The sequence below is a fragment of the Gymnoscopelus microlampas genome (assembly GCF_963454915.1).
Source record: "Gymnoscopelus microlampas genome assembly, chromosome: 1".
In the NCBI taxonomy this organism is placed as follows: Eukaryota; Metazoa; Chordata; class Actinopteri; order Myctophiformes; family Myctophidae; genus Gymnoscopelus; species Gymnoscopelus microlampas.
Window position 1 is genome coordinate 56,732,506 of NC_139962.1, and position 13,057 is coordinate 56,745,562.

The 13,057-nt window shown below is 40.3% G+C and overlaps 1 protein-coding gene across 1 annotated transcript in view; it reads left to right on the plus strand.

Annotated features, from left to right (window-relative positions):
* Positions 1–844: 844 nt before the first annotated feature.
* Positions 845–13,057, plus strand: part of LOC311044116 (ATP synthase subunit s, mitochondrial-like) — a gene marked incomplete at both ends in the record, with an annotated part of 44,104 nt that continues 31,891 nt past the window's right edge. The window contains one exon of the mRNA XM_084055536.1: positions 845–915. Within this exon, the coding sequence (XP_083911662.1) occupies positions 845–915 (71 nt within the window). The remainder of the gene's footprint in view (positions 916–13,057) is intronic.

A 13,057-nucleotide genomic window follows, 5' to 3' on the forward strand; every position in this document is an offset into this window, starting at 1 on the left:
GTGCGAGCACTGTGCCTGCCCTGTCAACTGAGCGGTCCTAGCGCCCTTTGCATACAGCACACAAACACGCAGCCAGATACACTGCATTGTGCGCAAACAGAAATATATTTTTAATATTTTTTCCCTTTACACCGGAGTCCGGGACAAACAAAGTCCCGTACGGGACACGCCCCTTTTGGCTCAAATACGGGGTGTCCCGGCTAATATGGGACGGTTGGCAACCCTAATTGGCATTGCGACGATAATATAAAAAATCCGGTCTCCATATCTTGACCCCTTCCAGCACCCCATAAGCTATTGGTGGAAACTGCAAGCCAGCTAAATGAATCCGTACATTTACCATTTAAAATTACACCAGCAATCTGTAATCAGACACACTGTACTCTCGCAGGTTGGATGGGGTGCTGCCAGCATCCACAAACGAGTACATTAAACTTTGAAAGCAAATGCTTCGGCACTTTCCAACGTGCCTTCCCTTTCATGTTGTGATGTGTTATTTTCCAGTAGACGATTAGTGCTGCTGATGAGTCCTGTAGCCTTGTTAATTGTGATGCCACATTTTGGAAACCGCTCCGATAGTCCATGCGTGATGCCCAGAATCTTCTCTAGGGAACGACGATGAAGGTACATTAGTTTGTTTTCAGACTAGAAGCCTCAATTGACCCATCTCTGTGGGATGCTGTTTGCTTTTAATACAGCCAGTATGGCCTCGACATATAGCAAAGCTTCATTTTGTTAACTACGCTGTACCAGTATTAGGGTGGCACACATCTGCTCTGGCTGTAAGACCTTCTGTTTCATGTGAGTTTGATCCTCCAAATCTTGGAATCCACATAGAAACGTCATGGGGCGCATGGCATCCGATGGGGATCTCGGTCTTGGCTCCAATCAGACGTACACTGAGGTGGCCAGCCTGTAAGATCAGTCATCTATGATGCAATATGACTCCAAATTTGGGCAAGGTTTCAGCGGGATCAGACCTCCAATTGAATTCCGAAAATAAATAATGGAAGTACTTTTGTGGCCTACTGGCAGCGATTTTTTTTAGTTAACCTCCAGATAGACAGACGTGCGCCAACTGGCTCATCGGGATCAGTTAAGGGTTCAGTGTTGTGCTCAAGGACGCTTTGATACGAATCCAGGGGTAGCCAGGTATCAGACAGGGCACATTCCCAAGCGGACACTCTAACTCCCGAGCCACTACCACCTTCAATATGTTTTAAACTAAAATGTGAATATGATTAAAACCTGCTAAATGCAAATAATGTGACAAAATGTTGGCTTTATTTGTATATACAAACTCAATTGCTGATTTTTAGATCATTCTTTTCCCAGTATGTAAATCCGTTGTCAAAAATGTGACTCCCCCTGCCAATACCTTTACAAATAAAAATAAAGTGACAGCAAGCGAAGCAACTTAAGAGTCCATGGAATACTCAATCGATTCATGAGTCTTGTACCATTGTATAGAAAAACATCTTCCATTCGTAGAAGCAAGTGAAATGAGGTTGCACAGGAGTCATTCATTGTAGTTACAGCTACAATAAACTGTCTTTAACGTTAACCGATTGTGCTCTTGCTGCTGGTAATGTTAACATGAGCTCTGCTGTCAGTGCTGTTGCTGTTTGTTGTCAGCTTAGCCACCCAGTTTGCGAGCCAAAGCGAGCTGTGAAGCGACGGCGCTACCGACTGCGCCACCGCGTGCCCTCGTATTTTCTAGAATCTTGATGACGATCACCGCAACCTGAATATAGGTTGCTGCTGATACTTCTCCAATAAGACACCCTGAAGTGGGCACAAAATCATTTGGCTCTGTAACCAGTGCCACCTTCCTCGCAAAGTCACATACGTGTTTCTTTGAACACATCTGTTGCTGATTGGGCTATTTTGAGGAACATCATCTTGTCAGATTTTACAAGCATTTCCTTGACATTTGAAATTGCACTCCAACTTGATAACTTCTCTTTTTCAATTCAAACCCTTTTCTTTCTTTCTCTCTTTGTAAGATCCAGCAAATAATGAAAAACGAATACTTGGGTGTGGGTCGTGAGGGGGAGGCATGCGTTAATCCGACAGACCTTTTCTCCGACTATGTGGCATCCGCGTGCGGTTAGGGTTAGGGTGCGGGTTTGGTTCGGGTTTAGTATTGGAAACGTTGGAGCGCTGCGCTGTCGGAGGAATGCGCTGTCGGACTAACGTACTGCACCCGTCGTGAGGCTCTGTCTCCGAGTCATAGAATAGGATTGATTCTATTGTTGAGAGGAACAGCAACCTTGAAGAAACCTTGAAGAACCATGAAGAAACCTTTGCTCTCTTCATGTTCGAGCATGTCATCATTATCCCAGCCTTTAATACTAATACGAGCAAGACCTTTGGACAGCTACAGAACGACAAGTGCCTCGGAGAAGACCAAAGGCAACATAGAAAAAAGACTCTGGCACACTTACTTTAAATGCAAAGTTACGTTTATTGGGAAACAAAAATGTTAAATATGTATAGCTATTTGTATTTGTGTATTTTCAATGCCCTTTATATCTTTTGAATGCCTGGTGTATGAAATGAGCTATGCAACACGTGGCTTGATATGAGTAAAACTATCATTGATTTATGGGGGGGAGAGATGCTTCTTTTTCCAAAGTAAGAAATAAATTGCAATCTTATAGACGAAATGTTTAATGAACAAAAATATGTTTATGGATGTAACAATGTATACATCTATAAAGGCAAGTGCCAAATGCATACATTATTATAAGTGCTTGGCTCACTTGCCAACGCAAACTTAAATGAATACTAAGAACACTATAAGCACAACTGTTTCTTACACAGCGAGTCTGGAGGAAAGGATGGAGGGGTGGGGGACTGTGCTGCTAATGTGTTGCTATGGCAACCTGAACAGACCCCCACTGACAGACTCATGGCCATGACAACTGTTACCTAATGTCTGTCTTTGTCAGCTGTTACCCAATATATCTCCCTCTATGTCATTGATTCTCAATCTTTTACATATCTTGAACCCCCAGTTTGATATGTATTAGGCCACAGACCCCCATTTGATGCAATTTATTATTAATATTATTATTATTATTATTATTATCATTATTACTCATCTCAGGGATCCCAATCTCCATTTGGTGGTCCCTGGACCACGTTGAGCAACAGTTCACTGCTAGAGCATGTCAAGGACCCCCAAATGAATATGTATTTGACCGCCGACCCCCATCTGAAAAGATTTTGTGCCAGGGAACCCGATACAAGATTAGTGTTGTTAAAAGGTTTTCAAAATATTTAAATACAAAAATAATAATTCAGATCTACAAACTCACAACGCATCACATCGGAAATATTGAGAGCTTGTACATCGGCTATTTTCAAATATCCGATCTATATGGGGTTAAAGTGATTAAACTGATGTTGATGCTATATTGCAGGCCCTACGTGTATTTTGTGTGTATTTTAAACTTGCTTTATTGTTTGTATTTCTTTTCTGTTTTGTTAGGCGACCTTGGGTGACCTGAAAGGCGCCATATAAATAAAATGTATTATTATTATTATTATATTAACACATTTTTTCTGGGGACCCCCTGGAACCCCATCAGGGACCCCTGGGGTCCCCAGACGCCACTTTGAGAACCACTGTGCTATAGAGTGCTAGAGGGCTATAACTAAATGCAATGTAAACGGTTAACCGTTTAAACATCCCACCTCTATTTCACAGGGCATGATTTTCACATCCTAAAAATGAAGTTGAAACGACATCGTTCTTTTAGTCCTGTCTTTAATTCTGTTCTCATTCCATCAACATCAATCGGACTTAAGGTGAACTTTGACTTCCTTGGAGGCTTAAGTATGGAGTAACGGATACAGGAACACATGTCTCTATGGATGGTTAGGGCACATTCTACACAGGAAACAGCTTTATATCAGGAGAAAAAATAAAAACAGGTGGCATAATGTAGTAGCAGGTGATGTTTAGAGCATTACCATCATACGCTGACCTGTGTACATAAATATGCCGCCATTCAGTAGGCCAGTTTGTTCCTCAAGGAAAGGTAAAAACAGTATAATTCACATGACGTAAATCTGCATCAGGTAAGGAAATGTATTCCAGTGCGGCAGGTTCAGTCTGCACCACTGGAGTGAAAACAGGAGGCAGCCTAGTGGCACTCTTGGGAATCTGATCAAATATTATAAGTGTAGGGTCTTGTAGTGGTTCAGGCCTTGTTCAACAGTCTGGTGGTAGCTGGAGATTGTCCTTGATGATACGCTGAGCTGAGCTTTGAACAGGCACTGCTTCACGTATAATTCCTGGAGGGACAGAAGCTCACGTTCCCACGATGCACTGGGACATGTGCACCACCCACAAACGGGCACAAAATGGCTTCTTTAGTGTTATACTCCCGGGCCGGCAAGACTGTTTGCTGTGTGTCATTCCCCTCCTCTCTGTCCGCCTTTCCTATCTCTCACTGTCACTATTGATATAAGGCACAGACAAAAGATAATAATAATTTTAGATTGCTATGTTTGTTTTTTGACATGCAACGAAGTAACGTGTTTACACTGGAGTGTCATGTACTACATGTTTGTAGAGAACAAGAGTGACAGCGAATAGTAAGAAGAAAGGTGGTGTAAAAAAAACAACCCTGAAAGAATAAAATAAATAAAACTGCTTCAGAAAGGAGAAGAGGAAGAAAAGACAGGAATGTTACAGAATGCAAGTGAGAAGAGATGAGACAGGCTGTTAAGAAAGAGGATAAAATGAGATCGTCTTCCAGACGAACAGTGATGGATTGATGCTCGAATTGACTCTGACATGACCTCTCTGATCTCCACTTACTGTTATGAATCATTATGCCCATACACTATATATGTTACATATAGGGGTGAAATCATTAATCCAACTAGAAAGGGCCATCCACGGAGCACTGTGTGCTGAGTGGCCTACCCAGAGCTGTGTAAAGTCGTGGGTTGCAGCCGTCAGGACCTGAGGAAGCTGCAGGGGAAATAGCGTTTCTACGACATATGGTGCAACTTTGCGCATTTGTGGCACCACCTATGGGCAGAAGTGTTTTTGCTTTTTGAGGTGCGCTCTATCGCGGCCCTTCAACGTCTTATTCGAAGTTTGGGTTGATTGGATGAAGTGTTCATGATATAAGGCCTAAAAAAAAAAAACGTTGGTTTCCGGTTGGCTGTCATTTTAGGGCTGAGTAGGTAGGGAATTTATTTTATTTTATTTTTTATTTTATTTTTTTGTGGGAATGATGGGTAGCAAGGAATTTTATTTTATTTTATTTCCTCGTGGGAAGGATGGGTAGGTATTTTTTTTTTTTTTTTTTTTCCTATGGCAATGATCGATAATGCTTCTTTTTTAATATATTCTATGTTTTCCTGAGTTACCAATTTCTAAATCATTAAATGGTTCATGTACACTGCACTTACAAAATAGTGTCTGAAAACAACAAACAGTAAACAATTGAAAACTTTGAATAGAATGTCCACACACTGGTTGAATACTTTTGAGTTTTAATTCAACTCTAAGTAAAGTACCAAAGTAAAGTGCTGTATCACTCACATACCAAAAATATTAATACAAAACAAACATCTTCAAGTAATAAAGTGTTTTGAAGCAGATATTTTAGCTACTGGCTATCCCTGGATCAAACTGGCTAACCAATGGCCTGAGGAGCTGGAAAACCAAGAATACTGACTGGTGAATGAATTAAACCAGGAAACAAAACATTTTACCCCAGGGTATGAGATGAGCTCAATTCAGAACTAAGAGCTTTAACATTGAAGCCCATTCTATTACTGATATACAGTATACATCTTTACTGCTTAAAACGCTATCATTGCACATCCGTTGCGTTTAGGCATGCAGTATATTCGGCTTCAGGGAGGTTCAAAACCATCTAGCCAGAAACACTGCCAAAGCATCCCTGCATTCTGACTCAGACAACTGAAACAAACAGCTGAGTAAAAGATACAAAATAAAGTGCCATATATCACATTTAGAGGTAGAGTTAGAGATGCACCGATTGGAAAATCCTTGGCTATACCGATTTCCGTTTTTTTAAAAGTCTGACCTGCCGATACCGGTTTTACCGATACCGATTTTCTATTTTCTAACTAGATTTTTTTCAGGCTAAGTACAAGTACTTAATTTTGTGTATTTGCCAATACAGAGTACCAATAAGATTAAACCAGGAAAAGAGCACTTATGCCATATCATAATAGTACAATATCCAAAATCACAATCACGACGATATCCAGTCTAATATCATGATATGGCTATAATATTGATGCCCTAAAACTATGCAACGAAAGGCCTAAAGTCATTACAAAAACAAGAAGAATTTTAAAAAGAATACTACTACTGTAGCCTATATCATTTATTTATATTTATATTTATTTATTTGTACCATAATACCATTGCTGTTATGGCTGTTGCTGTTAGCCGTTAGAGCTGCATGACTTTGGCAAAACTTATTATGGGTCCATATTGAGATCAGTTATTGAAATTATTATTTATTAAAAATGGTAATCTTTTTTTACTAACAAAATCTTATCTTAATGCAAAATGATTTTCTTATTTGAACTAAAAGCAAAAACAAATAAATAAGGTTTTCGCATTCAGACACATAGAAGGACATGTCTGCATTTAATTGTTTTCAAGGTGAGAAATTTACCTTATGTCACTTTAGTCCAGGGGTCTTCAACAGGGGGTCCGGGACCCCTAGGGGGCCCTCAGAGTTACTACAGGGGGGGCCACCAAATCTTTGTGTGATATATTTTTTACATTAACCACTAGCATCCCATTTCTGAGGTGGACTAAAGCCAAAAATAGCAGATCTACAAGCTCACAAGCTTGTAGATCTGCTATTTTTGGCAAAGAGGTATATAGGTGTAGAGGGGGAAAAAGAGCAGACCAAGTAAAAATGTCATACAATATAGAAGGGGGTCCCTGTTTCATCTCTCAGCTCACCTTATGTCACTGTTTTGGCTTGTTTTAACCTCTGACTAAAAATGTTACACTACTCTTTGTTAAACTTTCGGACGAGTCTTAACGAGCTTTAATAGGCTACAGCTGGATAGATGCGAAGACGTCTGTATCGGCACATGAATTAAACCAGTGGACCAGCGGATCACAACGTCTTTTAGAGTTGTTGTCGGAAGCTGTGTACAGCATTAAGGACTTTTCAGATGGCGCCTAGTAATTTATTTGGAATAAGAGGCAACCCTGAGCCCAAAACCCGGAATGAGCAGCTACTGTCTGTGTGAGAAGTACGCGCACACGTATCGCATCGCACACACACACACACACACACACACACACACACACACACACACACACACTCTCTCTCTCACCACCCGTCCATGCCAAAGTTGTCTTTTCAACAGCATATGCAACGAGGGTCAAGGGGTGATTTTTCTTTGCAACTGAGATGTGGGTCCATGTATCCGCTCGGTCATGTCTCCCTGCTGCAGATGAAAACTGACATCGGCACTGTTTTAATTATGTCTGCAAACGTTTTAGTAGTCAATCGAATTATTTTAGGAGGTGGTTTGCACGGGCAGACGACAGACATTGTACACAGGTCCATGGCTGGAGGAGGACGTGCATGTGCCGCCGTCTCCTCGCGATGACGCAATGACGCATGAATAGTAAAACAAAACATTTGCGCACATGATATTTTAGACGAAAGAAAACTTTGATTAAACTTCGCGAATGTGGTCGCACCAAATATATTTTTTGTAAGACGTTTTTGATCGACTCGGTCGGATTTTGACTTAATTTTATTTATTTTTTTATTTTCACTCCAAATTCCAATAAAATCATCTGGGTCGCACGTATTTAATAGGGTCGATCGCCAACCGGAAACCAACATATTTTTTTGTTAGGCCTAATGGTGTTTTTCGTAAGAAATCTGCCCCTCTCTCTCTCTCTCTCTCTCTCTCTCTCTCTCTCTCTCTCTCTTGTGTCTAAGGTTGAAACACTAATTACTTGTTAGGTTACTGCAGTTTCTGTTTGATCTGGATGAAAGAAAAAATGCATGATTAATACATTCAAAGCGAATCATTTGAAATATTATTATCATCATGTTTCATGTTCAATGTATCATTCCAAGCCACAACATCAATGAAACACCTAGGAGTGCAAAACCTGCCCACACCAACATATCTTACTAAGCAATGCCTTGATTGATTGATTGATTGATTGATTGAGTGATTGACCATTTTCCATTTTTGAGATATGACCGATAGTGTAATTTTGACCTTGACTGTGAACTTGACCTTTGATCTTTTCAACCCTATTTGGGGTTGAACCCTATACTTGGTGAAAATGGCAGATCTGAGCATGAGGATCGCCATTTCCTTTCGCAAAGATATTCAGTGTGTAGAGTGAAAACAGGAGGGGGCCTAGTGTAGCACCCCTGGAATCCGGTCAAATACTGTAAGTGTAGGGTTTAAGTGATTAAATCATCTCTTCGGGGCAGCCGACTGCTCAATGCCACAAAGTTATTCCGTTCACACAGATGGGACCGATTACAATGCCCTACAGTAGTGCAGGCAGGGTAAATATTATCATAATGGAGAACTGATGAATGGAAAATCATCTGAAAACTATAATATCATTAATGTAAATAAATTATGATTTACATTTCATCATAATTAGCTTACAGGTTACATATTCCGCTCTAATTGCCCACAGGAGAGATTGATTAGGTGTTAAGGCCATTACTTACAACACATTCAGACACAGTAGAAACCTCAGCTCAAATGAACCAATGCTTGTCCTTTTTATGGGAGAAACTAAAGCTCGAAAAGAAACTTCAGGGCATTATCCATGAATATTTGAACACGTTATGTCTTTGATGGGAAATTATATTCAGAGGAAAATGGCAGAAAAGACAAAGAATACGAATTGAAACAAATAAATAAGAAGGCTGAGTGAGAGCAATCCCTGGAGCAACACCTAGTGACACAGTCAAGAGAAGAAAACAATAAACAAATATTGAAGCTGGAATTACTTGTGGCCATTGAATAAACAAAAGTATTTGATCAGGTAATGAGTGTGCAGAAGGTGGAGGGATTAGGAATTGTTACCCAGGAATAGTAATGGGTAAAACCAACAAGAGACTGGAAGGAACCAGTCTTGAGTATCAGTGATATGTCCTTCAATCCAAATTCTGCTAAATAGGCCTCATTTAGCAATTTCATAAATATCTGTTTCAGTTTAATCGAATGAATTATACAAATTAACAGACACTGCCATGTTTACCACATGCTCTACATACCTTGTTAATTGTATTCACATACAGTTCTACAGAACACCAGCAGTGGGTTCATGGCCTCTTTAGTTAGCAAAGACAAGGTTACACTGCCTGCGGACTCACTCCCCATTGTCTGCCATATACTGTATATTGGCTAGATTGTACATTTTTACTATGTCTATTTTATTCTTTATTGTCTCCGCCAGGCCGAAAGGCATGGCGAGAGAGTATGTTTTGCACCCTGTCCGTCCGTCTGTGTGTGTGTGTCCGTCCGTCTATGAACAGCTAATCTCTCACACCGTTGGCATGTTCGCATCGAAACTGTGCACACACACTCCCTGGATGCCAATTCAAAACCTCTGCTCTTGACAAGGGCCTGTTATAGCGCCACCAGGAGGCCATTTTTTGACAGTACTCCTACAGATTTTTTCCAAACGTCACACAAATCGGTACACAGTATCTCTATAGTCATTAAACGAAACAGGTCATTCAGAAACAGGTCCATATTCCATCCTGATTGGCTAAGAATGGCTTCCAAAGTTTGCAGGAGTGCTCCGTTTTGAACAAAATGCCTCAAATCATGAACACAGCATGCAATTTCTGTGAAATTTTGCACGTACAGATGTGCCACTTCAAAACTTCACACGTTACTGTTCTTTCCCTGAAAGTCCCCTGAAAAGGCATTTTTTTCCTCCCTTTTCTGCCCTTAAAATGCACTGTTTTGCCCCTGAAAAGAAGTTGTCACTACACACCCCCGTTTTTCCCTTCAACAGACATCCATATACATGAGAACAAAAGAATGTGTGTTTAAGAAGGTGTCAGACTCATTATGAGGCGAAAGGTGATTTGACCAGTTGCTCAAATTAATTAGCATCATAAAAGCAGTGATCATCAAAATAATTCAGCATTTTAAATGCCCTTCTTTGTCCCTCTTATTGCCCTGGGAATCCCCTGAAAATGTACTGTCTTGGCGATGGCAGGACATGTGAAGTTTTGAAGTGGCTCATCTGTACATTCTCACTAGGCCGAGGAACAAATGCCACTTGAATTTTTTTAAATCAGCCTCATGGTGGCCAATTCGTGTTTTTACCTATGACTGCACCGATCTGTGTAAAACTTTGTATGTGCACTCCCTAGAGGCCAAGGATACGGATGCTGGGGTTTAAGTCGTTAAGACTCTTGTAATTTGGTGGGTTTGGGGTCTGTCGCCACCTTCATGAATCCTTTCCACTAAATCTCAGAAGGAAATACTGTACTTTTCACTCCACTACAATTATTTGAAGGCTTTAGTTACTATAGTTATTTTGCTGATTTATATTATTGATACAAAAAATACATTAAATGATTATGTCTTATTATAGATTATAGGCAGCACATGAAATAATTAAAATCAGTCCCACCTTTACCATCTGCAAGATTAAAGTAATGAACACAATGCATTATTAATTACAATCCAATAATATGATTGTAAAATTGGTAACTCTGAGTACTTTTAGGTTTAGTACTGAAATAGTATGATGCCCATACCACACAACTTTTTTTCCAAGTGAAATTAGAATGTAGGGTTTTTACTTGGAAGACAGTTTTTCTGCACTCGATATTGCAACTTGTACTTGTTTTAAAAACAAAGAAAAACAAAAAAAACCTGAGTAATTACTCCAGCGCTGCCAGAGTGATCACAGTTGACAAAAAGACTGCACTGAATATGGAGTTGGAATGGCACTCAATTCCCCCTCCCCCCTTTTGGTCTGGCTTTTAAAATGTTGCAGAGCAAGAAAGGGCTGTTGTTGAATGAAAAGCAACTCATCTCCATTTCTCTTAAAATGTAGGCCAATGTCTTTCTGTATTCATGAAAAAAACTGGAAAAGTATTCACAGAACCCTATTAACCATGAATGTAATCTGTAAAATGAGAGACAAACATGGCATAGTCCCAATCGGTTTTTAACCCATTAAGACCGGTAACGCATCTGTGTGTCATTTTTAGATTTCTTTGGTTATTCAAAAATAGCAGATCTACAAGCTCATCGCGCGGCACCGAGTGCCATGCTACGAGCTCGTAGATCTGCTATTAGCGGTGCCGGGCTTTGAGCTTGTATATCTGCTATTTTTGAACAGCCAAAGTATAAAATAATGGTTATGGCTCAAATCTAAAATGACACAGATGCGTTTTAATGGGTTAATGCAGTGGCATTGTGCCCTTTTTCTTCTCCAAACCCCCAAACTCTGATATTATGTTGACCTATGGTAAAACGGTTTTCAGTGCCAGACTAAAGTCTGTCTCCTTGGCCATATGGCGTTGCTACACAGCAGGTAGAGTGTGAGAATCTGGATAATTTATTGACGTGTGACACTAATGAGATGAAGAGGCATGCCAACCTCTTCAGCTAACATGTTGGCACTTCCAAAGGCCTCAGAGCTATACTGGCACGCTGAGTGTCAGGCTGATTGTCGTTGTAAGAAAAGCCAGTTTTCTTGGATTTGTTCAGCACTGTAGATGTTTCTTTAAAGTAATACGAGGTAACTTTTTCAACAAAACTAAAGTTAAATTGTATATCTTTTGTGAGTGGCAAATGTTTCACAACACCCACTCCATGAATTTCACCCCCGAAAGCCTTTTATACATATATTTTCTATTGAACGGTGATAGGGGTGTCTTTCCCGCGAAAATGACGTCATCTGGCCGGAAAACGGAAGCGGAAATGCACCGGTTTCCTGTTTGGCCAGGAACTACCGCACCGGTTTCCTGTTTGGCTAGGAACTACCGCGCTAATAGATGATAATAAGGAAACTCACGCTGATTTTAAGAGATTGTATGATTTGAAGATCGAAAAACAACAGAAAAACAAAACACAGCTCACGGTAACTAAAGCTCCACTGGCTAAGAGAAACGATCCACAGATCGTATAAAGCAATTAAAAGAACACTTTTTGAAACGCTTCCGTCTTCCGGTGAAAACAAATGGAATTCTGGGTAACAGAGGAATTAACGAACGGCCTGCAGTGACGGTAATGACCAGCAGAGGCTGCTAAAAATCGTTATTCCTGGCCGGAAAACGGAAGCGGAAATGCACCGGTTTCCTGTTTGGCCAGGAACTACCGCACCGGTTTCCTGTTTGGCTAGGAACTACCGCGCTAATAGATGATAATAAGGAAACTCACGCTGATTTTAAGAGATTGTATGATTTGAAGATCGAAAAACAACAGAAAAACAAAACACAGCTCACGGTAACTAAAGCTCCACTGGCTAAGAGAAACGATCCACAGATCGTATAAAGCAATTAAAAGAACACTTTTTGAAACGCTTCCGTCTTCCGGTGAAAACAAATGGAATTCTGGGTAACAGAGGAATTAACGAACGGCCTGCAGTGACGGTAATGACCAGCAGAGGCTGCTAAAAATCGTTATTTGTGGACCTGCACTGTATAACTTTAAAAAATGGTTTCTCAAAGTGGGGCCCAGGGACATCATCCAGGTTCCTTGAAGGGGTTCCAGAAATAGTTAAAATAGCTGATCTACAGCTAACAACTTGTGGGTTATGAATTTTGGTTATGAATTGTGTCTTTATCCACTTTCAATCTGACATCCCTATTTTGGGCATGTCATCGTTGGCAGAAATGTTCAACGATAAAGTGAATAGCAAAAACTGCAAAGATATAAGATCACAATGCGCCATGATATGATGCAACAGGAGCTTATAGATCTGCTATTTTTATTTTATTTTTTTACATTTTCACAGCCAGAGGCTCTGGCTGTTTCATTTACATGAAAAAGTATGAGAACTACTGCG